The 27,256-nt window shown below is 38.3% G+C and overlaps 1 protein-coding gene across 14 annotated transcripts in view; it reads right to left on the bottom strand.

Annotated features, from left to right (window-relative positions):
* Positions 1-27,256, bottom strand: part of PBRM1 (polybromo 1) — a 69,215-nt gene that overhangs the window by 26,109 nt on the left and 15,850 nt on the right. For all 14 annotated transcript variants that reach the window (XR_005103718.1, XR_005103717.1, XM_037383930.1 and 11 more), the window contains 9 exons: positions 24,843-24,934; positions 19,971-20,187; positions 10,929-11,070; positions 10,247-10,344; positions 6,899-7,175; positions 5,735-5,840; positions 3,696-4,338; positions 2,614-2,825; positions 1,304-1,489 (listed from right to left, as the gene is read on the bottom strand). Coding sequence is in view for 12 of the 14 variants with exons in the window: in XM_037383930.1 (XP_037239827.1) it covers positions 1,304-1,489; positions 2,614-2,825; positions 3,696-4,338; positions 5,735-5,840; positions 6,899-7,175; positions 10,247-10,344; positions 10,929-11,070; positions 19,971-20,187; positions 24,843-24,934 (1,973 nt within the window). In the remaining 2 variants the exon portion in view is untranslated. The remainder of the gene's footprint in view (positions 1-1,303; positions 1,490-2,613; positions 2,826-3,695; positions 4,339-5,734; positions 5,841-6,898; positions 7,176-10,246; positions 10,345-10,928; positions 11,071-19,970; positions 20,188-24,842; positions 24,935-27,256) is intronic.

Here is a 27,256-nt window from a genome sequence, read left to right as displayed (position 1 = left end):
AGTTACAAATATGTACTATTTCTCCAAGTCAAAGAAAATCTGTACCTGTACACTAAACCAGAATAAAAAAAAAATGTTATTCACTTTCCCCATCACAGACAAACAAACATAAACATCCAACTGGCCAATGTTCCATCTACCCAAATACACTGCATCCAACTGAGTGAGCAGGACAGGCTATTAGGAGAACACATTTGATCTTGGCCACTCTCCCTAAAGTTGTTCCACTCCTACAATCATTGTATTGGGGTGTTAGAGAGCTATTTTCTTCATCTGTGTATTATTTACTGGTTATTCCCCTTACTATTTGGTTTAGACCTGTTGTACATGGACTTGTCTCACCCATTTTTTAACCTGCAGATATAATCTGCCTCCGCAAGCTCCTGGGGAAGCCAGGAGGTTCACTACCCACTGTATTAAAAAGCCAAAGACTTTCACATGTTTTAGCAACAAGTGATTTAACCTGATTTATTGGTACCAATGAGTGCCCTCTAACTCTAGTACTGCTGGATTTCTTGAACAGCATTTCCGCATTCACCTTATCTACCCACTTAAGGATTTTGCAAACCTTGATTATATCCTGCCTTACATTTCTCCTCTCCAAATCTAAGTCACGGTCTTCTTAAACTGACCTTGTAACGCATCCATTCCATCCCTTTTAATAAAAAGTGCAATCAAAATTGTTAATTCCACTATACCCCACTGCAGTTCTCAGCAGCTGTAGTTTCCAGGATTGCTGAGAGTGCACCATGTTTATCTGATACTCTGCCACATCTCTAGCCTTCCTTACACTTAAGAGAAGAACCTGCTGCAAACAGAAGGCATCACTGCTGAGAAAAAAAAACAAAATAGCACTTGTTATGGCTTGATTTGGCCTAGGAAATGCAAGGTTCAGCTCAATTCTGGAATTTAACAAAAGCAAATTCTGGAAGTGAGCTGTTCTGCGGAACATTTGCAGTTAAACACTCCCAACTTCGGTTCAGATTTCTCAGCAAAGATAAACCCCATGTGTTCTTTTGCACCTAAATTACAAGGACCCCATCCCACTTAAAAGAGCCTGTTCTCTGGGATGCTTACAAATTGAGAGTAGGTAGAGATGAACAACAGAAAAGCATGTACTGATCCAAGAACTTTGTATTTGTAATGTCCTTTGGAATAAAGCAACTCAGAAACAGGAAAAACATACTTGTCCACAGGTACTTCTGGAAATAAAAAACATCTACACAGAAAAAGCTCAAACTGGAAGCTTTAAATAGTAGTAAGTTTCACCATATTTCTTTTCCTATAGCAAAGACATCCTTACCAGCTGAATCTTCCCACAGCCTCTCAATACAGACTATGTGAGGTTGCAAGTTGGCTTCAGCAGGCTCCACATACACATAATCTCCTACGTGGTACATGCTGTTCTTGAAGCTGCAATCCTGGCTGTAGGTCCGATGCAAGCTTGACAGCCCAGCTGATCCAGAAGAATCTTCACTCTTTTCAGCTTCTTATTTCAAGATGGGAAAAACCCAGATGTTAGTAATGTCACATTTACCATGTTAGCCAAGATTACTGACATGAATGCCCTCACCCTTCGCTGAGTGCAGAAGTGCCACATGACACCTGATGAGTCCCTCTGCCACTGACTTCCAGCATAAAGGATGGGTTTAAGCATGTTTTGTGCTGCTAACTTTTCTGTTGTGCTGCTGAAGGTTGGGTTTCCCTTCTTCAGTTGAATTTTATTGAGTCCTCCCAGTGAGTGAAGAGGAACTCAATGACAGCACTGAGCTCAGAAGCCTTCAGAAAGGCATGTTCGCTTTCTTTGGGGTTTTTAGCTCTCAAAGGAAAACAGAAAAAGGGCATCACAGCTGTTGTCCCCTTATAACATTGAGCCTGGTTGGAGCAACTAGACTTTACTGCTGCTGACATCAGTGTTATGTGGGAAGATGAACCATGTTAGAAAGACAATTAAGGACAAAAAGCTAACAGCTCTGCTCCCGCCTGCTGGAAGGAGCAATGAAAGCTCTTTATTCATTCCCCTAGACATGCCTCACGATGATTATGTGGACAATAATAGTCAGAAACTGTGAAATGCAGAGGACCTTTCAGAGTAGGTTTCTTGCCCCACAAAATACTGCAAGCCCATTCCTCTTCACATTCACAGCAGCCAAGTAAGAAACACAAAAGGCTTACTTAAATACCATTCCTTTACTAGTGTTAAAAGCATGATTGTAGAGAACATCAGCAGCACATCAAGAAACTAGTATTTATCAAAAAGGAAATGGTCAATTGGAACAGTCATTGCTAAGTTTGTTAGCAGCAGAAATCTATGTAAAAAAATTATTATTTTCTTTTGTAATATCCTTGAAATAAAACTACTGATATCCCAATGTGTTCTGATTAAAGAGTTTACATAAGGTATCTAATTATATCTCTTTCTTAAAAGCCAACTGGCCTGGCTGATAAGGATCAAAATAAAACAAATATCTCATAACTTTAAAATACAAGACCCTTGGTGGACAAGTAGACTATTGAGGTCTCTTCGGCAGGCAAAGCTGCAGCAACAGCAGGGCATACATTGCATAGCTACATTTTCCAATTAACACACTCAAAATTAATGAAAGTAGCTACCTCTCTTCTCCTCCTCTCTTTTGAGCTTATCCTCCTCTATTTCTTTGGGCAGCTTTTCCTTCTTTTCCTTTTCCACATCATTGTGAAGATGCTTGGTGGTATAGCTGAGAGCAGGTGACAGAAGAATCTCTCCATTCTTACAAAGTTCATCCCGAATTTTAATAAAGAACTGCTGAAGTTCAACTGCATCCTCGTAAATCTCCGAATCAGTCCTGTATAAAAATACATACAACAAGGAAAAAACATAATTTTTGCAGACTCAAACAGGATCCTAAACACATACCCATCAATCGCCACACCTACTGATAAAACTAAAGCTTCTCTCTACTCATAGATTTCTGTGCTTACTCATAATAAGCAGCAGCAGAAATTGGCAAGTCATGTTCCACCTGCTACTCTACTGTCAGTTTGCAGTAGAGCTCACTCAAAACAGTATTTTTGTATACAGCAGTCCTGAAACACCTGAAAAATCAAAGGCAACTAGTTGCGAACAAAACGGTTTCCCACTGGACCTCTATAAACAGTTACCTTTTGAAAACTTAAGTAATAATCTTATTAACAAACCTGACTTACTCAAATTACCCATACTCCTGTTAGTAGATGTTTAACATAATGTTTTACCTTTTCTCCTTCAAAGTCAAGATCTCACCCGCATATCCCCAAGTATGCTACCTAATTCAAGTAAAACACTGCAAGAAGTTGCAAGCATTCACAGGTTTTGCACAGTATTACCATTGACTCATACAACTGTGACTGCTCCTATAGAGTAATCCCCTGGTCAAGCAGTTAATGAACAGTTCCTCCTCTTCATCTTTCAATTTGAAAGTTAGCACAAACCCGGTTTTCATGAGGTCTGCCTTTGGAAGATTAATGTCAAAATTATCTCATAGCAGAAACCTAACTTTTTCCTTGTTTTTAAAAGAAAGCATACATTCCACGGAAGACATGACAAAGCTTTTGAGATTTTCTAAACACACATAGCAAGCAAAGCACACACGTTAAAAGAACTTCAGCCTCTAACATTAACATAAAAAAATCCCACGATAAGACAAAGAATACCTGAAAAATATGGCTCTGCTCACCTGTTCATTCTCCTTGCCCTTTCCAGTACCTCAAACATATTCTCCTGGAACAAGTCCAGTCTTCTATAGCGATTATTTTCAACATTTTTTCGGATAATATCGAAAGTCAGAGGAGGTTTATTTGGGAAGTTGGGATCAACAGCAGGAATCTCAGCTAAGGAGTCACTGTAGCATCTGCCCTCATCATCCTGGTGGCTCATAACAGATACAAACAGGTTATGGATAAGTTCCTGAATTAGCAAAGTGACATTGGGCACATGAGAATCCTCATCTCCTTCTATTTCTCTCCGAGTTTCAAGCAAAACTTTATGCAGAACCAGAGCATCTTTATAAATCAAAGATTCTGGCTCATTATATGTGCAAGCGTTATTAAACATCATTACAAAGTCCTCTACCATGGAATCGATATCCTGGTATTTATTTGCCATCATATGACTTCTGATCTTCTCCATGTCAACGGGCTTTTTAATGGTTACATAATAGTCAGGAAGTTCAGACCGAGATGGCAGCCTCAAGAAGATGGCACTCAGTCGCCTGCCTCGTTTATCCGTGTAATTCTTAACTGCTTCATACACCTCATTCAATTTCTGTTGCATTGGAGTCATGTATTTTGATTTTTTAGGAGAAATGCCACTTTTTCGACCTAAGCAGACAAAAAGAAAAAAAAAAAAAAAGAAAAAGAATCATTACAAAACCAGAGCTTGCGTGCTTCTTTGTCCACCTTCTCTCCATTGGAGAATTGCTTATTGAAGAACCACTTTATGGTATGAGCAGAAGACTCAATACGGAGCCCATTCCAAGATGCAGCTTCCTTTGTTTTTCATAACTGTGTGAATATTTTTTAATGTTATTTTTGGCAGACAGAATCAGGTTACTATGTGGTCCACCTGGTGAAGGTCTCTTCAGACTTAAGCATGGAAAACACCTTTTCCTACTTAATGTTATTAATAACTCTACTAAATTCAATTTCTTCTTACTAGCTCTACGTAAATTTCTTTGTATCGCTGTTAAAAATCCAGTCATAATGGGGGTTTTGCCATCACTAAAATTAAGCATTCTAAATATCATCAGATTTCTTTTTGACAGATTTTATACTTACATTATTTTTATATTTAATATATAAATATATACAATTTTTATATTCATATTATATATTATATATTTATAATATTAAAATATATTACCTTTAATACTGTAATAATTAGAGAGGATTATTACAGGTAGAATGTAAAGGAAGGCCTTTCATGGGACTATCCATCAGATTAGCTTTTTTATTAACTCAGTATCTCTGTTACTGTACTGCATAGTCTTTGCCTGTGAATTCTGTGCTACCTGTACCTTACCTAAGAGCTGCACATTTCTGTTTCCAAGAGGGCTGTGTGCAACTATTTTCTTTAAGCCTTTCTCTACAATTTTATCCTTCTCTCAGTTTGCTAAGTCCTGAACACATATTAAAGGGACATAAGATCTGAGTAGCAGCAAACCTAGTTTGCATGGGCAACAGCTCTAGGAACAGACATTGTTGGAAATTTCACTTCTGTGTTTTTCATGGCTTTCAGTAATTTTCCTAATTACTTTTCAGTAATTTTCCAAATAAAGCTTGCATTTCTTTTATCATTCTGTGGAAATCTCAGACATTTGACCAGGGAAATTAAGGGCTTTACTCAGTTTGAGAAGTACCTTATTGTAAGCAATCCCAGTAGCACACATTAAGTGTGCTGATGAAGTGTTACTGAGCACATAATGCAGCTTCTAACATTTGGACACCACCACATGATTAAATGCCAGCCATTCCAACCATTCCTAAGTTTTCTTTCTAAGTTACTTTTCTGAGAAAATGTTATATGCAACAACTAATATTATATGCACAGATAAACACACCATTGCTGTCATGATTTTGAAAATATAATACTACTTTGCATGTCAGTGTCAATTTGCAGACCATATCTTCTATTCTAAAAGGAAGATCCGTTAATCTGTCTTGTTTGGTTTTCATCAAGTGTTGAAATGAGACACAGCAATGTATGAGGTTGCCTTACTTAGCTTTAGTTTAGGGGATGCAACATCATCATCTTCAGCTAGGGGTCCCAGTTCTTTCCTTTTTTCTTTAAGGATCTTTTCCAGCATATGGGCATCATTGTATACCTATTAATCAGTAAAGTAATCAAAAAGCAAAACAAAACAAGTTTTACTGTGTTTAGACTAGTTTAGAACTAGTCCCCAAGAAACATTTAAATGTTAGTTTGAAAAAGCTGAAAGCAAAACCAAGCACTTGATTAAAAAGACGGGCTTATTTCTCAAATGTACACCTTTAATAGACTTACACAGGTAAGCAGAACCAATGAATACCACCTAAATCAGGCAGATATAAACCTTGAATAAATTATCCAATTAAGCTGCATTTCTATTCCAAAGACTACAAAGTCATCAAACCATTCTGCTGAGCAATGAAAGATCTCTTGAACTTTTGTGATTCCATCAAGGTACAAAGGACTAGAACAGGCCTCCTGGGTCTTCAAATCCAACCCCAGTGAACACAACCTCATCGTAAAGTCCTGCACAGTAGCCTATCAAGTTCCTCGTTAGAAATAGCTGCATGTTTCTCTGTTCCACACATCATGCTCGCTGGCTGAGAAATACCACAATACAGAAATACCCTACAATGTATTTGTGAATGAAAAGCATATTCCTTTCAGACTCCTTTTGCTACACTAAACAAGTCAGGTCTTCTAGTCTGATCTCCCACACACTCCACTTCCACAAGACCATATCTGGTTTCTTTCCAACTACTACCTCCCTTTTCAGAGGTTCTGATCTCCAAATCACAAGCTGATGACTACTCACTGTGCAAATACCTTCATGTGACTAACAGAGGATGAATAACAAGAATTTAGTAACCAGCTTATGTTTTTTAAAAAATATAGTAGGAAACATTCAGCTGACATCCTTTGTAGTGGAAGAGGTTTAGCTAACAGGAAGTAAGTCTAACCTTCGCAAAGGAGGATGTTGCATTTCATGTTTCTACAATTATAGACGAAGACAGAATTTTAAATATTAGCAGAAAGAAAAAGTCATATTTCTATTTCAGTTCAAAAATTATCATAAATGATGTGAGTAACAGTCAAAGCTAAACCATCCTAACATAACATATACATCTGCAAAGAAGCAGAGAGGTAAGGGTGACTGCAGAATCAAAGCAGTACCTGGGAGCCCTCCTCATTATAATGCCTTGCATTTCGGAACATGAGCTTCATGTCTTCAATCATGGCTTCTTCCCCCACGTACTTGTCATTGCGGATGTTGTGTTCTATCATTTTCAAGTCCATTGGCTCCAAGATAATTTTATAATAGTCTGGATAGTCTTTTTTGGATGGCTTAACCATAAACAGATCACAAAGCCGTCTGCCTGTGCCTGGTTCTCGTGCTTCCAAAACTGCATTATATAAGATCTTCATTCGTTGCTTTCTTATATTTTTTTTGCTGTTAGATTAAAGAAAAGAACAAAAATGTCAGTGGCTTTCCCCCCACTTCCACCACTAATATCAAAATGACATTATCCTCTGCCATGAAAAAACCACCACAACCACCTAAACACACACACACAAGAAGTTCAACATTAAGACAGTGTATTAGAAACACAGGTCCATTAGCAAATAATGACAGCATCGTAACCAGCAGCCTGCTAAATAAACAGGAAACCAACTTTAAGGTATGCTTTTTCTCATTCAGTTTAAGTGTTCTACAGCGTAAAACAAATAACTAGTTTTCAGATGTGCAAAGGTCAAAAGGACCTCTAAGCACGGTCCAGCTGCAGACAGAACAGAAAAAAATTCAGGACTAGGCTTCCGAATCCAAACCCTCATGGTCCAGTGTGAACGGGGAAAAACCCCTCAGCCAGTATCTTCATGACTACCTCTGCTGAATACAGAATAGCTCAAGTCTTTAATATTCATCTCAGAGTAATTATTTATCTTCTTCAGTACCAGATACAAGAAAATAAGGATGTCAAGAATATAGTAGGAAGAAGGGTCTGAATTGCTTAAATATCTGTCTACCACAGTCAAATGAAGTTACAAGTCAATAAAGCTCACCAAAACTGCAAACCCAAGTAGAAAACGGCCACGTATGTTATCACCACAAACTTGATACTCATCCTATGTGCAGCTATTATTATGATTGTCTCAAGAAATCTGACAGCACAAGACACAGGTTATCAGGAAAACAGTTATGTATGGCTCCCTGTACATATACTACTTGATCTATAAGTAAATCAGATACGGGAGAGGAAAGCTTACGTTAATAATGTGTAACCTCAGCTCAGATGCCAAGGGCACTCTTAGAAATGCACTCTCTACAAAGTACTTTTAAACCAGCTTCCAAATTGCAATCTCTAAGACTTATTCAAGTAGTTGTAAGTTTGACTATATTATCTGTGGAGACAGCAACAACAAAAACTACCTTCATTTGCAGAATGTGCAAAAGATCACTGTGCAACCTGCTAGAATTGAAACTGCATCCATCCATCCCACCATCTAGACCTTTTCCTCCTACATTTAAAATATACCTAATCTAGAATAGCCTCATGCCTCAGATACTTCTTGCTCCTTGGTGAGGTCAGCAAATTAACTGATAAAAATTTATGTCACAACACGTGAGAAAATTAAAAATGTATAGAAGTATAGGTTAAGAACCTTTTTTCTGCATTATCTTCACTGCTGGAAAATGTTAGTCAGTGGTTCACAGTAGCAGATGAGCAATGCCAGAACAGAGACATGCTTCTGCATTCCACATTTTAACAATCTTTCCAAGTTTTAACATTCAGTTCAATGGAAGTAGGTAAAGCAAAACCAAAGCAGAAATAGTGAAAGACCTGCCAATAATCAAGGTTCAGGTCATGCATCTGATACACAAAAGGGGACATTTAAACAACTTTCTTCTGTGTCACTATTATTTTCCCAATGGGATTAATTTTGCCTGGGTTATTAGTTTCCTTTTTCAGCAACATTTTGGAATTCCTCTCATTGCTTCACTTCTGCTCTCAGCAGCATTTACAATCTTCTTTTACTTCCTATCATTCAGCAAGTGAAACTGGTAACAAGTATTGAACCGACAAAGTCAAAAGCATTTCTAGGTTCACTTCAGGCATGAATCATTTTGATTTCCCTTACCTATGAACACCACTTTTTCTCTTGTACTGTTCTTAGATGACAAAGTCTAACAGCCTTTTTCTTTCAAACATTTCTGTATTCTCTTGCACAAGGTGATCAAAAGCCACACAGGGTTAAAACGACACTGATGACAGTCTGACTTGCTTCATTAGGTTAGTACTTCTTGTTGAATCTGAAGATCACAGAACTAGCAATTTTTGCAATTTGATCCTTCCTGATCTTCATTTGGTACCGTGGTCTTACTGTTCCAGTACATTTCTTCTTCCTAGCATCCCTAAACTGCACCACCTTCCAATTCCACATAAACATTTGTTCTCTGCAGATTTTTTCTATGAGTGTACATTGTTGCACTTCCTTGATTGCTCTCAAGTGAATCCTTGCTGATGCTCTATTTCACTCCTGTTCTCCCTCCACAAGTGTCACTTTGACAAAACAAAGAACTAAAAATACAGGAAGCTGAAGATCATAAGCAACACCAAAGAATGATGCTGAATTACAGTTTTATACTGGCAGTTGCTACTATTGCAAGAACATCAGAAACTGAAACTTATTTCAACTCATACCACAAGGCAGACTAGAGAAACCATCCCTTGTTGGAGTGAAATACATCACTAATATTAATTACAGAACAGCTACCACTGTTAAAGAACATTCCACAAAGCATCATTATTGTTCACTAAAAGAATGTATTTTAAATCATGAATTTTGTTTACATTACAGTATCCAAAATAATCAAACTATTATATCTCCATGTGTCAAATGCCTTCTTTGGCCCAGCTGCTGACAGGTAAGTCACTGAGAAGTGCAAATTTAGAAGGGAGAGAGAAACAATTCTCTAACATTAATGATGAAAACTCCTCAAGCAGAGTTCAGGTCATGGAAAATGAAAATGTTTATGCCAGGAGACTTCACCAAATTAAAATATTTGTAGCGTAATACTATAAACTTCCAAATAAACTACTGACCTATAGTGTTAACTTTAATTATACTCTGCAATCATTACATATATGGTCATATATATTGGAGAAGTAGTAGAAAAGAAGTAATAAATTGCCAGCAACCTATGAAGTCTATACAGTAGGCTAAAAAAACCACAACACATACAAAAATCTGGAAATCCATTTGAAAAAATTACCTAATTCAGTGGAACTACCTTGTCCATGCCACTTACTGAAGTCATATCGACAACTGCCAACTAACAGGCCAACAAAGGAAAATAAAGTCAGCAAATAGTTTTGTATTAATTAGAAACAACACTTAATGAGGTTAAGTTTCAGAATTACAAATCCTTACACAAATGCTAAAACCCATGGCTTAATATTCTCTTTAACAAATAGAAGATGTAGCAATGTCATGGTCTGCAGGACCTGCAGAAATGCGTACCTTTTCCTTTTTGAGCTGCCAGTATCAGATGTAGCAGAAGAAATCATACTGTCCCCATCCTCAATATCATCTCTCCTAGCAAGCTCCTTCTTCTTTGCCTGAAAAAAGAACAAATCCCTGAAGCCAAACTCACTGCTGGACATTGCCAGAACAGTATTAAACATCAGAATAGAACAGATGCACAAAGAAAGATGCAATTACAGGTTTTGAGACTAAACAACCATCAAAATATTTCCAGTGATTTACTTAATGTAAGTTGGCCAACTAAAATAGCACTATAATTCTTTTTAACTGTCAGAAAAAATCTTGAGGAACCAATTTGAAAACAATGCCATTTCAGACTGCAGCACTTAGCTGGAACACTTCATGAAAATTAAGGTGTTTTAGATCCTCCAATTACCTGAAAACCCTAAAAAAACCCTCACATCATCAATTTTCTTACAACTTAATTGGGATAAGTCTCATAGTAAGGAATAAAAGTGATGAAAAGAAATCACAGAAGACAGCAGGTGTGCTGAAGAAAAATCACCCTATGATGCTCTTCATTACCATACTTCCCCCTAAGGAAGAAAATTCTACTGCAAATACAGGTCTACTTAAAAATTATTTTGGAAAAAATATTCACTAGGGAAATACATTCATGTGTGAAGTTATATCCTTTTGATTGTTCTACTCCACATACCTGCATAACCTGCTGCATTTTCAGTACTCTTTTGTAGATAGCAGAATTGGGAACATTGTAGCGCTTGGCATTTTCAAACATCAAGTTCAGATCAGCCTCCAACTGATCTAAAGTTTCATATTCATGGTTCTTCAGTTTGGTTCTGCACAACAGAAACAGCAATTAGGTATTTTACAAATGACACATTACAAAGGAGTTCTTTAACATCTTCGTTTTCATGCTAAATCAATATCCAAAGAGCTCTAATTATGGGAACGTGTTTTCTTTTTTTCTGATGCTGCAGTAATACCTTCCAGTTGCAATTATATTAGAGAAATGTATCTCCTCTTAAAGAATGCTTTTAATAAATCTGAAAGCTGCCCTCTTCAAAGCTGTGCAAACTGAAGTCCTGTTTCCATACTCAGATGAGATGTGATACAGATGAGGCACAAGTACAACCTGCTGAGACTACTCCAGTATACCTTAGCTGTGACCTGTGGGGCTTGGGTATGATGTCAGTGCGACAAGTTAGCCTCACACATCCACAAATGCTGTCTTCCCTACATGTCAATTCTACTCATCAGTGAGAGTCAAAAGTGACCATCACCTCCCATGTTAACTCCCTCCAATTTTTGCCTTCTCTTAGAACCACCTGGTTGTTGATTGGTGCTACCCACAAAGTGCACTTCACATGAAAACAGTTTAGAAAAGGACTAACGACCAAAAAAAAGTCATTTTTCATACGGTGAACAGACAAATCAGTGCACCAAGTTTGCCAGTAACTTAATCTGTTTTCTCGTATTTCCTTGCTCAAGTGCTCAAAGTTCTAGCCAACTTTTTTACGACTTCCAATACCTCATTAAACACAACAGAAAACAGCCATCTGCAGCAACACACAAAAAAAACCCCCTATCATAACACAAAATGCAGTCATCCTCCTTCACATCTCCTTCCTTGCCCGCTCCCTGTCTCGCCCACCGGTTATACAATGCCTTTAAACCTAGTCTGGTTTCTACAGGACCTAGCAGAATGTGAACCTGCCTGATGCAGCATAAACACTACCACAAAATAAATCTTTTAGTCCCAAACCTCGCCTGCCTATGTGACCTTCCAGCTGAACCAGTGAACAAAGAGTTAACAAATGTTCAACTTCTGTTAAACAGGACTCTTTCTCTGGTCAGCCAAGGATTAGGAAATCACGCTTGGAGAAACTGCTATAAAAACCGAGAAGTGCATGTGTCTATAAAGCTGTCACGATGCAAAAGCATTTTGCAGGAAATATCCAACTAACTGCATGTTGCCAGGACAGCAGCTGCATGCGCCTTACTGAAATGCAGCCTACTTCTTTTTCATTTCTTTCAGATCTGAAGCACTAGTGTGTCCTCAATGACTATGAGAAAAGCAAAAGACAATTTTGGACAAATATCCTAAATTTAAGATGTGGAGAAAATTACTTGTTCCATTCTCACTTAAACCAAACCATTTTTAGTTCATCTGTCTTTTTTAAGACTTTTAAGACACCAGCATCTTGCAAACCTTTATGCATTATTTCTTAAATTATTTTTGTTTCCAATTGAAGCAACAGATAATTGAAAAGTTTCCCTGTCAGTTTCACCCACTCTGCAATTCCAAAAAACAGAGTTACCAATATAATTTTTGTTAGATTAGTAAAAACCATGAATAATAATAAAAACCCAACCAAAAACACCCCGCAAAAGCAAAAGAGCATGGGTACCAATTAAATTACCACGAAGAAAAGGCCAAGTCAGCCTGCATTTCTACCTTGTAAAACTCCAAGAATTATTTGTATACATGATATACATGACTGGTATTAAAAAAGTTAAAAACAAAATAAAAAGCCCATTAAATTCAGGATTATTTTGCCCTAATCCACAGGCTCAGAAATACCGAGGATGTAAAACACTGAGTCTACTTCACGTTCTTGCCACTGTGACAACACCAAAGGCCACCTTACGTCATCTCCAGCTAATCTGAACGCTCTCTAGTACAAAAAGCAAGATCTACAGAGTAAAATGGACGTAATTAATTCTTGTAGTCCAACAAGGATGTTGACAAGCAATTACAGGACTTCAGCACACAAACACTTGCTGGTGTTAATAAAACACACACATCATTAAAAAGAATACTCAAGAAAACATTGAACAGAAAGGCTTCAAAGACTTGCATCAAAACCCCCAACTAATAAGCTCATATTTATCCAAAACATCACAAGTGACTTTTAATTTTTTTCAAAACAGATTAAAGAACATTCTAATTTTTCAAGGCACACAGGGTAATTAGGTGTGTAAACAAGCTGTAATTTCCTTGTTTGATGATGTTATTGCAGATGTTTATAAAATAGATTCAAACTTTCAAAGGATTATTAGAAAACAAAAATCATATCTAAAGGCAATTCTGCATCTTAGAAAAAGGTACTCAGGTCAACTACATTACTTTAGAGGCTAAGAACATTTAAAAAAACCTCAAAAGCAAGTCTTGTGCAGAAATCAATTAAGGGGCAGCACTAGAGAGAAATGCTGACCAACAAACTCCAAGGGGAGAAAAAAGTCTGTTAGTCAATGCTTTAAACTGATAAAGACAGCTGCTAGAGGGCAAGGAATCATGCTTCAGAAATCCTACCAACAAAGCTGGGATAAAAATATCTTTTTATCCTCTCAAGATCTACTCAGTAGTTCATTCTCTTGCAAGTAAGCAAGTCTGCATGCAACAGTTCTGCTTTTCAGCTCCTGGCTCAGATTTTGCTTAACTATTAGTAGCATGGAGCTCATAAACATTCTCGTGCGACTCTGGCATGTTTGCCTTCTTCCAGAGAAGTAAAACAAGTTTGGAGAGACTAGACAGCAGGAAGAATAAAAACTGTAAAAGTTCCTAGTCCTCCAATTAATTTACTAAATTAGAATGACAGAATTGCAAGTTCACATTTTGACTGCTGTTGCGCGAGGTCTGGATTCAGCTTTCTGAAAGAGTAACCTAAAGGACCACATCTTAATTGAAGTACCACTTCTTCAAATTTTTTCTCCCTCCTATCACTCGATACTAACTCCTCTTTTATTTGGAGTTTTTCTGTACCAAACTTAGAGCTGCCCTGAAAGGTCCAGTATTACACTGGCTAAAAAACTCAACATCAGTGACCACCCTCCTGAGATATTAAAGCCAACAGACAACTCTACTCCCTTATCACCTCTAAGTTCAGAATCTATCAAGTAACACTGTCAGCACAATACTATAAATCAGATTTACTGATAAGTAACATAACCTGAGCAATCAAATTCTGTATGTTTAGGTGCCAGTTTTATCAAACTGAGGAAAGGGGGAATTTACCATATCCTTTGAAGCAGAACAAATTGAGAGCAAGCTGCAGGCAGAACAAGCAAGGCAATAGTGTTTCCTAGGTACTATTATATCCTGTCTGAAACAATTTAATTTTTACAAAAAAAAAGAATTCTGAACTGGTGCTGTACAATGTCATGATATGGTAAAAGAAACTGATGACTCTGCATATCAGCAGATCCCAAGCCACCTGTCGCTAACAAATCTGGGATTTGTTTTACCCTTCCAGTCAAGACAGAGGTAGCTCATGCAGACCCCAGAACACCACCATCACATGCTTCGTCTAAAATTAGACCACTCTCCACATAGCCTTGATATCCCACACTAGCTTAATCCGTGTGTATTCACGTAGTGACCTATGCACATTACAATGCAGTCACCTAACCCTGAAGCACCAAAAAGCAGAACAAACGTATGAAGTTGCCATTAGCCTTAAATATACCGTTCTACGTGGACTGATTCTCTGCTCTCTCGTGGCCCTGTAGAAACAAAATCTTTAAGTTGATGGAGAAGGCAAGGGCCCTGACAGTAGCTCAACAAGTGAAAAAAAGCAGCTTAATTATATCTTAGTCCTTTAAATCTTAACCTAGAGCCAGAAGACAAGAAGAAGAGGAAATGTCTTACAAAATAAGAATGAGCTGTCATTCAAATTATCTTACCAGGAAATAAAATCCTGCTTCTATCAGCATTTATTTATCCACAACCAAACAATCAAGGTGCGGGCCATCTGATTTGAAGTAAACAACCTACATTCACAGTTGTATTCATGAAAAGATTGACAACAAAAGTAAAAATCCAGACTTAGCCCATATGGTTTGGAAAGCTAGAAAACTTCCAACCACACATATGAAGAATGAAAAAATGTACTGGCACAAAAGTAATCCTGTTCTAGTCTGCAAATAACCTCCTACTTTACCACCCTCTCCAATACACTTGCTGTCAGCAAACAATAGGATGATTAATTAAGAAGGCTATTCACAGAAGTACTTTGAACAGACTTAATTATACCCAAACTCAGCAGAACTCAAGTACCGTGCCTTTTCTGGATTTAGAGTATGAGTTACAGAGTTACTTAGAGTTACAGAGTTACAGCTTCACAATGCATTTTTAAAAAGTCATCTCGCCAATCTTGAAAGAATTTTATAAGCATCAGTTTATTCCACAAAACAAGGTTAAAACAAAGAAAATCCACGGCTCAACAGAAAGCCAGTGCCAATATAATACAAACTAAACTTACAGGCTAGAAACTAAGAAAGATTTCTGTGTAATGACTGAGTGATAGAATTGTACCTAAAAGCATGAGTACAGCTTGGAAGAATATCCTTTGAAACATAATGACCTTTGCAAAATGAGGGAAAAAAAATAGTTTAAAAAGGTAAGCTACAGTTTCAGAAGGCCACTAAGCCCAAACTAACACTGGCATGACAGTTAATTTGGTCAAAATTAGAATACTAATTAAAAAAACATACAGTAAGCTGGCATTGAACTCCCTAAAAGGTCTGCTGGAAACTCGTCAGCCCTTCCAGGTGAAATATCTGAAAGAACTGAAGACAAGCAAGATATTCTCACCATATAATCAAAAGATCCATCTTATTAGACACATAGTATGCCTAAAAAAATTCCTAGAAAGAAATTCAAACACAGGGCTAAAACCAGTTCCATGTAACTTCTTTCCTTTCATTCAGAAATTACGTAGTGCTAGTCCTGCCTCCTTAAGGGAAAAAAACCCAGAACAGTAACAAAGAATGCACGTGATCAGGAAAGGCATTTGACAAGTGCCCTATTGAGGGTCATCTTACACAATACATCAGCAAACTTGTTCACTTGGACCTGTGATTTTATACAGGCCTTACATACAATATGCACTGACAGTACTTGCTAAGGTAGGAAAATTATACAGACAGAAGATTTAAAAAAAAATGTACAACATTCAGCAAATATTAAATTATTTTAACTGCAAAAAGGAATGAAAGAAATGCCAAATCTCACATGAAGTGAAAATTTACAAGGCATTCTAAATATTACAGAGACATTTTCTCTGTAGCAAGTATTTTCCCTATTGGCACATTCATAAATCAAGCAACCTGAAACACAGTGTCATATCATTTTTCCAAAGTCACTGTAACAATAAAATGTTAATGTAAATGTTATTTTTCTTTAACTTTAGAACTTATTTTGTGATGGGCTTAAGCTCTGTTATTAAAAGAGAAAACAAGAAAAAAATTCTCTACAAACCATTCAGGCTTTAATCCAGACACCTTGAAGTAATGAGACTGCTAAGTTCCACTCCTTTATTCGTCATATTATTAGAACTGGTTAAATTATGTGGCAAAATAGGCTTGATATATACTGATACTGAATTGATGATCATATTTACTTAAATGTATTTAATTATTCAATATTTATTAGTCAACTCAAATAATTAATATTTGATCCAAAGGCAAAAAGAGCCACGACAAATCTCACAGCTTCAGGAGAACCTCAACACATCCCAGTGCAGTGAACTGTAATGTTTAGATTCCTGTGTCACAGACCATTCTCCAAAAGAATGCACATTTCTAAGAAAAATGCATTTCAAATCCTCAAATAAGTAGACATCACACAAACCCCCCTGCGTTTTACACTAGATCCACGCACTGTTTTACAATTCAACTATAACCCCAGCTTTCTGGAGTGCAAGACAGAAACGTGCCAATGAAGATACCAGTTTCAGTGCCTGTACACCCACACCACTCTCTCAGATGTGCTTTAGGAGAGAACTGCTGCCTGGCAATTCCCTGGACCACTTCCCTCCTCTGGTGTAGAAAAGCCTGACCCACTTGCCTCAGGGATCATACTAACGCTGTAAAATTTTATAAGGAACACGGTTCTTGTAAGCGTGCCAGGATCTAGCGCTTATGTAGCAGGTAACTGAGCACATTCTCCCGCATTAGTTCCCAGCTACTCCAGTAATTTATAATTACAGAAAGACTCTTCACCAGCAACGTTAACCTTGCAAACTAACCTCCACACCACACGCACTTTTAGCACAGCTGAAAGTCACAGCCTTCACATGGTCATACCTTTCTTTTTAAAATAGGATGTTCTTGTTCTACAGCTCTGAGTTTTGTCCTGTTTGAGGCAGGAGAGTCTCAGTGTGTGTATGAACACCTAACGGGAGGGAATGAAAAAGTAGCCAGGCTCCTCTAGCTGTGCCTGCTGACAGGGCAAGAGGTGACAAGAACAAACTGAAACACATGAAATTTCATCTGAACACAAGAAAAAAAACCCAAACTTTTTTTTTTTTTTTTTTTTTTTTTTTTTTTTAATTGTGAGGATGGTCAAACATTGGCACTGGTTTCTCAGGGAAGTTGTGGAGTCTCTGTCTGTGGAGATAATCAGAACCTGGACAACTGGCTCTAGGTGACCCTGCCATAGCCAGGGGTTGGACTGGATAGTGTCCCTTCCAACCTCAGCTATTCTGTGATTCTGTAAAGAGCAAGTCAGGAGGAGAGTCGCAGAAAACTAAAACCATCAGCAGGATTACCTCCCACATCCAGGAACAGCTTGGGATCAGCACTCAGCTGAAATGACTGAGGTTCATAATGCTCATAAAGTGACTGAGAGGCTGAGATAGGTATAATGTACATCTAATTAGAACAAAACACACCCATACTCTCCCTCCAGAGATAATACATTATTTTGTAAGGGTTTTCCTGTATTTAACACACACAAAACCTCCTGAAATCTACGACTAGCTGTAAAATTTGCAACAGCCACATATTTCACAGTTCACTCCGGCAGGATAGCCTAGGTAGCCAGACACCAAAGCAACACAGATATGAGACAGGAATGCCAGGCTTTATTCCACCATCTTCAACTTTTCACTAGGACAATTAACTTTTCTGTCCCCATCTGTGAACAGAAGATATGCTCTTTGAATGTACATCTCGAAAAGAACCAAAACCTGCAAAACACAAAAAACTGCACCACCAATAAAAAAAAAAACACCAAACACAAAAAACCTCCACCCCTAATAAGTGGCAGCTTTGAATACCAGAAGACCTATTTGCAGTATCAATAAAACCATGCTAGCTTCTATTTTCCCTAAAGCACATCATTTAAGTACACATATGCACAACTTCAAGGCTTTGTAGGTATAGTAAGAAGTGAAGATTATGTAGTAACTTAAAGAACTGCTGAATTTCATAATTTGCTAGAAGTTGCACTATTATAAATACTGTACTCTTAATGTGAGCTACAAGACTGACTGTCCCTTTTTATTTTCTAAGCTATCAGGCAATAAGAGAAGTCTTTTTTTGTCTATAGTTCTTCATACATTTGCATGGAATTTCTGTACTGCTCACACAGCCAATGCAACCTGCCTGCACTGTAAGGAGAACAGAAGTGCAGCAGCCTCTCTATGGCAAATTATTTGTCCTATAACTGATATCAAGTATATTTTTAATGGAAAGTCTCTCTCAATTAAATCTGTTTATACATAATTTGTGCTGGTACTCTTTGGTATATTCAGACAAAAAGCTTCCTGACAACTGTCAATAATTTTTCTCAGTTTCACCTTTCCCCCCACCCCGCCCTCCATCAAGTCCATTTTGTGCTTTGTTCAAAACAAGACAAGACACTTTGCTGAGCCAACAGCTCAGTACTAAGACAAGAAAAAATGCTTTAAAGTCACTGATGGATAGATAATCAGTGTGGCAGCTCCATACTTGTTCTCCAGCACATGCAAAACACCCTCTGACAGGTTAAAACAAAAACAGATTAAAAAAAACCAAACCAACAACAAAGCAGCTTTGTCACTTTCTGTTACTTATGATTTAACAAAGACACTGCTTACTCAACAACTATCCCAAGTCTAGCAGATCATGTTATGGTATAACTAAAATCTACAGACCTCTGTATTAGAGTGGATTACAAACCCATGAACAGTGTTAGAGTCTAGTCCTCACTCACTAAAGCTGGAGGACCAGAACTCCCACAGTGTGGCTCAGGCAGGGACAGGAGCCCCAGTGGCCACTGGGCAGGGAGGCCAGGGCCACCCAAGGCTAGCCAGTGCCATTAAGGTCTGTTAATGCACTCAGGACCCTGACACATGTTCCTCATATTAGCTTATCTTGGACCACTAGAGAAAAAATATTGCTCACTTCTTTTCACTCAGGTTAATCTGACAACTGCGCGCTAGCAGTTGATGAACCTTTCATGGCTCAGATTTGTAAACGGTGTAGTGCTTACTTCAGTCCAGACTAGCTACATCACGAACCAACACAATTATTCTCCACAGTTACATTGTGACCTAGACAAAAGGAATGTAATGGCAACTATCTTTCTAAAGTTCACATTGCTGAAGACTATTAATTTAAAAAACATGGCAGTAAAGAGGTAACCAATCCATCTGGGTCAAGGGAGGAGAATAATGGGGGATTCTGCAGAAACTTTCATCTCTAATGCCCACCTAGCCTTCAGATTTATTGATATGGCAACTCTTCAGGCACGTTACAAATGAAACTCCACGGGAAATAAACCAAACAGCAGCCAGCTATAAAAAATGATTGGAAGACTGATGCAAATTGACTTGAAACAAGAAACAACCAAATATAGAAGATGGCATACACTCCATTAGGTATTGACAACTTGACCACAAGATAGGATTGAGAAATAAAAAGAAATAGTTGGATAGTTTCCCACCAGATGTAGTTTGCATTGTTTTCTTACCTGATCTGCTGCAATGAAATAGGTGCTTTAATTTGCTGATAATAATCAGGATATTTCTTCTTGGAGGGCAAGTGGAAAAAGGGTTCAGATATGAGCTGGCCCTGATTATTTCGGCAACTTCTAACTGTGTCATAAAGCTGATAAAGCGGATTAGAAGTGTCCATGAATGAAGTAATGCTCTCAGCTTCAGATTCTCCCTCTTCATAACGAGCAGCAGCTGCACAGAGAGAAAAGATAAATGGAAAACTCAGCAGGACAAATCTGAGTCAGTCTGTCTGTCTGTCTGTCTGTCTGTCTGTGTGGTGTGGTGACTTTTCACATGGATAAAGATCTAAACCAGAAAAGGCAGTCCCTCGCTCCAGGGTATTCAGCCACTCTCTGCCAGTCAGATTCGTACCTCAGAAAAGGACATCACAAATACATCTTACAAGCCTCAAGCTGACCAAAAAAAGCACTTTATCTAGGTATTGCAACCTCTCTTATCAGATGAGATCAGTTCTGTCACTGGTAATGTACCCTTGCTACCTACCTACAAATGCTGACAAGTGTTCATATCTGAGACTACATAACAGGCTTATTTAACCACACACTACCTACACAACAGCTGTGTCCTTATTTACCCATCAAACCATACCAGTATTTGCACCAAATACACTTGTATATTGAACTACTGCCATTCTGCTACCTGACAAGAGCTCACTACAAGAGTACAAATTGATAAACTATGTCTGGAATTTTCAAAGATGCCTAGCCTGTTAAGCAAAATGGCCAAATTAAAAATGATTTTTTGCATAGATATCAAAAAGGTGACTTCAAAACTTCTGTAATCCTTTCAACCGTATTAATCACAGCTCAATTCAAAAATTGTGAAGTTTAGCAGAAAAAAACCCGACACTAAAGTCTGAATGTGTGCCTCTCATATGCAGCAAAATGAAGGAGAAATAAATATTTTAGAATTATTATATAAGTAGGATAATCATTTCATAATAAAATACTTAGAAATTTTATAGCAAACTTTCCTAGTCACCTACACAAAGCATATATTATGCTTCAGGATTAGGACGAATGAAAGAAACGCTATGAAGAACTAACACTTACTGCAAATAGAATTAGGAGAAACAATACATAAGCAACAGAAACACAACAAGAATTAAAAAAAAACACACTGGTAGTGGAAAAACAGGATGGGAAGCAATAAATGGCCTTCCATGCTTCTCAGTGATACAAATGATGTAATTTGTACCTTGCAGACAGGCATAACATCTATGTGGTTTTGCACATACTAGCAAACTAGAGTTATATTATTCACTCTTTACCCCTCTTATGAGGTAAAGTTTGAAGGAAAGCTTGGCAGATGACACACTGGGTAATTCAGCTGCACAAAAGACAGCTCTCCAACACTCACGCCAAGTTTCCAGCTGGCATTTTCATTATTGCTCAGTGGAGGCTGGCCAAGTTTCAAGCTTTCTATCCAAGTTCAGTAAAGACATATTGAAATGCCAACAAAGCTAGGGGACACTCTGACTGCATAATAACATAGTACCATCATTTTCCCTCTGCAGTCTGACACTGCAGCTCTATGAGACTGTACGATGTGTGGGACCTACCAGACAAGTTAGATGAAAGCTAAACCAAGCAGACCTCAGTAGATGTGCAAACACATAACAGACACTTGTTACTGATTCAGGGAAGACACTCAAAATTATCCCAATTATGTATTTGCATGCCAATCAGCATCACTTATTGCCCTAGCGTCTACTACACAGTAGCCAGCAAAGCAGGAGCTGGACAGAACAACTCAGGCAGAAACAAGATGGGAGGTAGCCCTACGTTTTCCTGTACCTAACATATCAACGTGAACATGGAGATAAATGCTAACAGCTAAGAGAACGCTATCAGGTAAAGCAAGTTTCCAAAATAAGATTATGTAGCAAAATACTACTGTCTTTGGTTTTGTTTACTCAAACAGTTCAGTTCCAAGTGCTCCATCAAAATGTTAAGAAACAGAATAGAAAAAGCAGAATCATTTGTTTTTATGAAAGAGAAAAAATAAGACACTAGTCAAGAATATCGCTGTTCTCAGACACATGGCAGCCAGCAACAGAGCAGTTCAAGACCCTAAATATGAAACATATGTCCTGTGTATTAAAAGTAGAACACAAGGTGTTCCCTAAAATAAAAACCTAAGTAAATTAAAGAGGCACTAAAAGGGAAGTGTTTACATAACACTGTAATAAAACTATAAATGTTTTCATTATGATGTCTATATTCTTTAAAAGTGATGTGTCAAACATTATATATTCTCACTTATTCAGACAATGATAGCGTTCTAGTATGCAACCTGTTACCTTAAGAACTGAAAGAGAATGTATTATTCAGATCAGAAGACACAAAAGTCCATATTTTGCTATGGAACAAACAATCTAATATAAGACTGTAGATTTTTTTAATGTGCAGTAGCACCAGGTCCCAGATCCCCACCAAGCCCATGCTGGCTGTGCAGAGTAAGAGTCAGTTATTCCCCTTTCATTCAACTGTTACCACAACTACAGCTAGCAGATACAGAAAGAAAAACAAAACCACCCACAGTAAGCCATAACCACAAAATAAACATCATTCAGCAGTCCCCCCAAAAATGTATTTCCTGCTGTCCATCCCATGCCACAGTGACTGTTTCCTAATGAAGGAAGCCATCTAATTTACAACTAGAACTGAGCTTTATTATCAGATATAAATGTATGTATCATATACACATACTCTTACTCAATGATGAGGCAGAAAAGGAGCAGGGAGAGAGGGAAGTATTTCAATGTATATGAAAGAAAATTAGTCTTTACTCAATCAGTGAATTGCTTTAAATACGGACTCCTTTGTGGTCCCAAAGCACCTAGACAACAATGAATGCTCAAAGTCTAACTGAAGACATTAGTAAAACCAAAAGCAGCATCCAGTCTTAGGACATCTCTAAATGAAATAATCATAACTAAAATAGCTTTGTTGACAAAATGAAATACTTCTTTATAAGCAATACATAATGACCATCTATGCCTGCCTTTAGAGACTTACAATGAAGAGCAAGTCAGCTGCAGAAGCTGCTTATGTTCTAGTACATTTGACCTAGAAATCTACAAGCTCCATCACACCATGACCTCCCCTGAAACTGTGAGGATAAACTCCAAGTTCGAAACAAATAGTGTTCATTGACTGTAGCAGCTGCCTAAGCAAAGAAGCTCATACAGATTTAGTTCTCTGCATCAAGAAGAAAGTCCTCTTAATGTTCAGTCATGCAGCCTACTTCTCATTTATTTTAACAAGCATTAGAGGAAGGAAAAAAGACAGGGTACCAGAGCAACTAATAAAAAGACTACTTCGTTTAAATAAACATCATTTTCATCCAGAGACTGAAAGCATAAGGATGTCCAAGCAGTATGCTGGAAGGACAGAAAATCTTGAGGGTGACAAAGGTTTGCCAAAAAAATTGACATTGCCTCTTAGGCGAAGGCAATAAAGATAGGAGAGCTTCAGCAGCAGCAAGGCAAAAAGCTCAGATGCATATGAAAGGCACCATGAAAATGACAGTGATGTCTATAGTAAAGGTGGCACCTGAAAGTGCTTAAATCACTTCAAGAATTTAAATCACATAAAGACATAAAAAGCTATGTGTTTTTACAGAATTACAATTTGCAAAAACAGCAGCTAATGATCATGCTGAACCAAGCTAATAAATACTCCTCAACTCCCAGAAAGCAGCTGCTCTGCATCAGTAACTGAACTCTGGGCTAACCAGGAATAAAAATGCTTCTGCTTCCAGCAAAATCTAAAACGATCCCAAAAATTCTACAGCATATCCATCCACTGGAAAACAGTGCTCAGTACAATTCAACTACCAAGTGTGAAAGAAATGCCAAAAAGAATATACATTGAAGAGATGCATCCTTTCACATCAATGCAGGAATAGCATGAACAAAAAAATAAAACAAGGGTATACGTACAAAAACATTTCAGAAACTGCTCTGAGATGAATGCAAGGAAGTTACTGAGAATGTAACTATCAAGACAGGCTAACTTAAAAGACAACTTACAACAATTTATGACTGATACAGAAATATCTGATATAGTGCATATATTATGGCATATATGTTTACAGTACAACGCTAAAGCATGCTTATTATGAAACTAAGGATGCTGTACAAAGGCATGCCTTTTTCTGTGCTTCTGTTTTAACATAAACTTTCATGCAAGATTTCAGGATTGCTAGTCTAGACCAAGTATTTCTAAATTAAGTTCTAATATTTATCTTTCCTTATACCTCATATAGATTATCTTCACCTTAAAAAATTAAAACCTGACCGGTACTTAGAAGACCCAATGACACAAGAGAGCAAGAGAGAACAAGCCAGTATGAGCAAGATTTCTGTCAGACAGCTGCAGCACTGTAAATCTCTTTTACTGCAAGGAGCACCCAATGTCTTCTCCAGTGTCTCGTCTTCGGTTTCGCATTAGAAGGAATGAAAATAAGCTAGTTTCCTAAAGCTTGAATAAGTATACTTGGAAACACACACACTGAATTCAAAATGTGCAAGCAGGTTTGGCCTACCCTATCTTACCAGCAGTACATTTACAAACTTGTACTTTGAGGAAACAAGGATTGGATTTAATAGAATAACATGCTGAGTCTGGAAACACTGCAAAATATTTTTAGATACTTTTCAGAAATTTTATTTAATATATGTTTATATTTTTACATATTTAATATAGTATATAAATTTGAAATTATATTTTGAAATAATTTTAAAGGAGCTCTACAGTTTTTCTTATTCCAAACATTTTAATTAAAGAAAATATATCGAGAAACTGCATTTCAGTTCCTACCAGCCAAAGCTGCATCCTCATCACTTTCTGATCCATATTGCAACGCCATGGTTATTGCTGACAAACGATCACCTTGGGCTGATCTTTTGTTACTATAAAAGAGAAAAAAAAAATTTGCAAAATTAAGAAAAAAAAGAAAAGGGTTATCATGTTAACCATTAACAGTCACCCAGGGTGTGTAAGTAAACAAGTGAAGCTCCCAACGCTTGCCTACATTATCAGGAACACAGACATGACTATGCAAGAGAAGACCAGAGCCCTTAACAAGAGAAACTGTTAACGAACCATAAGTCTGCCTCTATTTTAAGCGGCAGTCCATCAAACTGAAAAACCGGACACAATTAGAGAGCCAGAGCTCCAGCTAGCTATCTTCTGTCCTATTTTGAATACTTGAGTATTTAAATTATTGGGGCAGAAGTGGGATGATAACAAGTCTCCCTCAATTAGTAACTTTGTTACTTGATCCTGTTGTATAGGGATTTGTCTACATGAAGAAATTCAGAACACCATAAGCTGTATAGGCTATCCTCTCACACTCCACCATGCCCACCTTAGGCATTTTCAGCACTCCAAAACAGTTTGCTGTTGGGACAGTCCAGTAAACCCAGTTGTCCCTCTCCTCCACACGGCTGGAGGCAGGGCCCCTCCATCTAGTCCTGGTCATAGGATTCACTACTCACTTCCTACAAATACAAATCAGAAGTCCCTTCATCAAGATCAAGAGTAAGATCAGCCCTTCCACTCCATCTGGAGAAATGCCCACCCGAGACTTGGGGCAGCAATTTTCCTGGAGGAACCTCCTTTTGCAATTGTTTTTCCTTGCAACTCACGTACCTGTGCCTCTAGGGTTAAGGTAGATTTTCCATTCCTCTTCATGTCCTGTCCATTGGTCACACAGGTAAAACCACAGGGTGGCCCATGATGTGTACCCACTATAACCTCACTTTTGAGCAGAGGAACATTTACTAATAGCTGAGATAACTGGTCTGTACATATGGGGAGCAGGATCTACCCTCTTTGGCTGGACCAGTTTCTCCACAGCTGAGGTGAGGGAGGAAGAGAGACGTTCTTCATGTTGCCAGAGTTGGCCAGCCAATTCATCCACCATTTGTCCCTCTCAGTCTTTCCAGGCCATTACTAGCAATGAGTTGGCATACGATGGGGCACTCCATACAAACTTCCGCCACAGGGGTCACATGCACCTGACTTCATCTAGGTCTCTGCGTAACTGTTTGTTGTCCACGTCATCATAAATCACTTCCAGCATGGCTAATTCCCTCAGGTACTGAATACCTCTCTCCATGGTGGTCCACTTGTCTGGGTGACATGTAGCATCTTCCTTGAGGGGATACCTTTCCTTCACGCCTGACAGGAGTCACCTCCAGAGGCAGAGGGCTCCTATCCCTTTTCCAATTGCTTTGTTAATGCCCCCTTCCCTAGAAAGTGATCCCAGCTGTTTGATCTCCTTATCCTCAAATTGCAGGCTACTGGCCCCATTATCGCTACATCAGAGCAGTCAAGTGACACTGTGCTCACCTGGATGATGGCTGAAATATTCTCACGTATCTTGCAGCTTACTAAGGGATAGGGACCAGGTGCATACCACCTTGATTAAGAGTTCTTGCTCTTCCTTCTCCCCGGTCAGCAAACACCTCTCTTACTCCTCCTGTTCTCACAATGGCCCTGCTTTGGAGTAGTCTGCCTCATCCGCTTCTTCTTCCTGCTCCCTCTTAGAAGAAGCTCCTTCATCCCTTGCTAAATGAGACTATTTCCAGTATTTCTTCTTATGTATAGGGGCGACTGATACTGGTACGGGTTGGTTATTCGGTTCAGCTGCAGTGCCTGTCGCAGGGGTTGGAATAACTGTGGTGCCTGTCACAGAGGCGGTGCCTGTCACAGAGGCTGGAGTAACCGTTGTGCCTGTTGTTTTGTCATCGGATCCAGAGACCTTCTCTTCTCCTTGAGGGTACTGAATAGTGTTAGACAGGGGTCTGTAGGCATGGGCCAGACCCCAGCACATTGCAGTGGTTCGTGCCTCTCTGGAATTACCAGGGTGACAGCATGCTTTTTCCACATATTTTACTGTTTTTTCAGGATTCTGCACTTGTTCAGGGGTGAAATTCCAAAACATTGGAGGTGCCCACCATCCCAGACACTTGCCCATACCCAACACCCTGCCACTCATAACTATCCGCCCTCAGGGGAGCTCTGTGGGTGATATTCTTAAATAGTTGTTTAACCCTAAACAAGATCTGAAGCATGTTCAGGAGATACAGCAATAGGAACATGCTGGTTGGAACATCCCAAGGATATTAAAAATTCTCAAGAGCTATTGTAATCAGCCTAGAGGACAAGGGGAAGACGGAGGAAGGCATCTCCCCCACAGGTGGGCTCTCTGAGAAGAGGTGAAAGGT

The sequence above is a fragment of the Falco rusticolus genome, chromosome 4, assembly GCF_015220075.1.
Source record: "Falco rusticolus isolate bFalRus1 chromosome 4, bFalRus1.pri, whole genome shotgun sequence".
Lineage (NCBI taxonomy): Eukaryota > Metazoa > Chordata > Aves > Falconiformes > Falconidae > Falco > Falco rusticolus.
The sequence above is the reverse complement of the archived record's forward strand: the minus strand, read 5'-3'. Positions and strand labels throughout refer to the sequence as shown.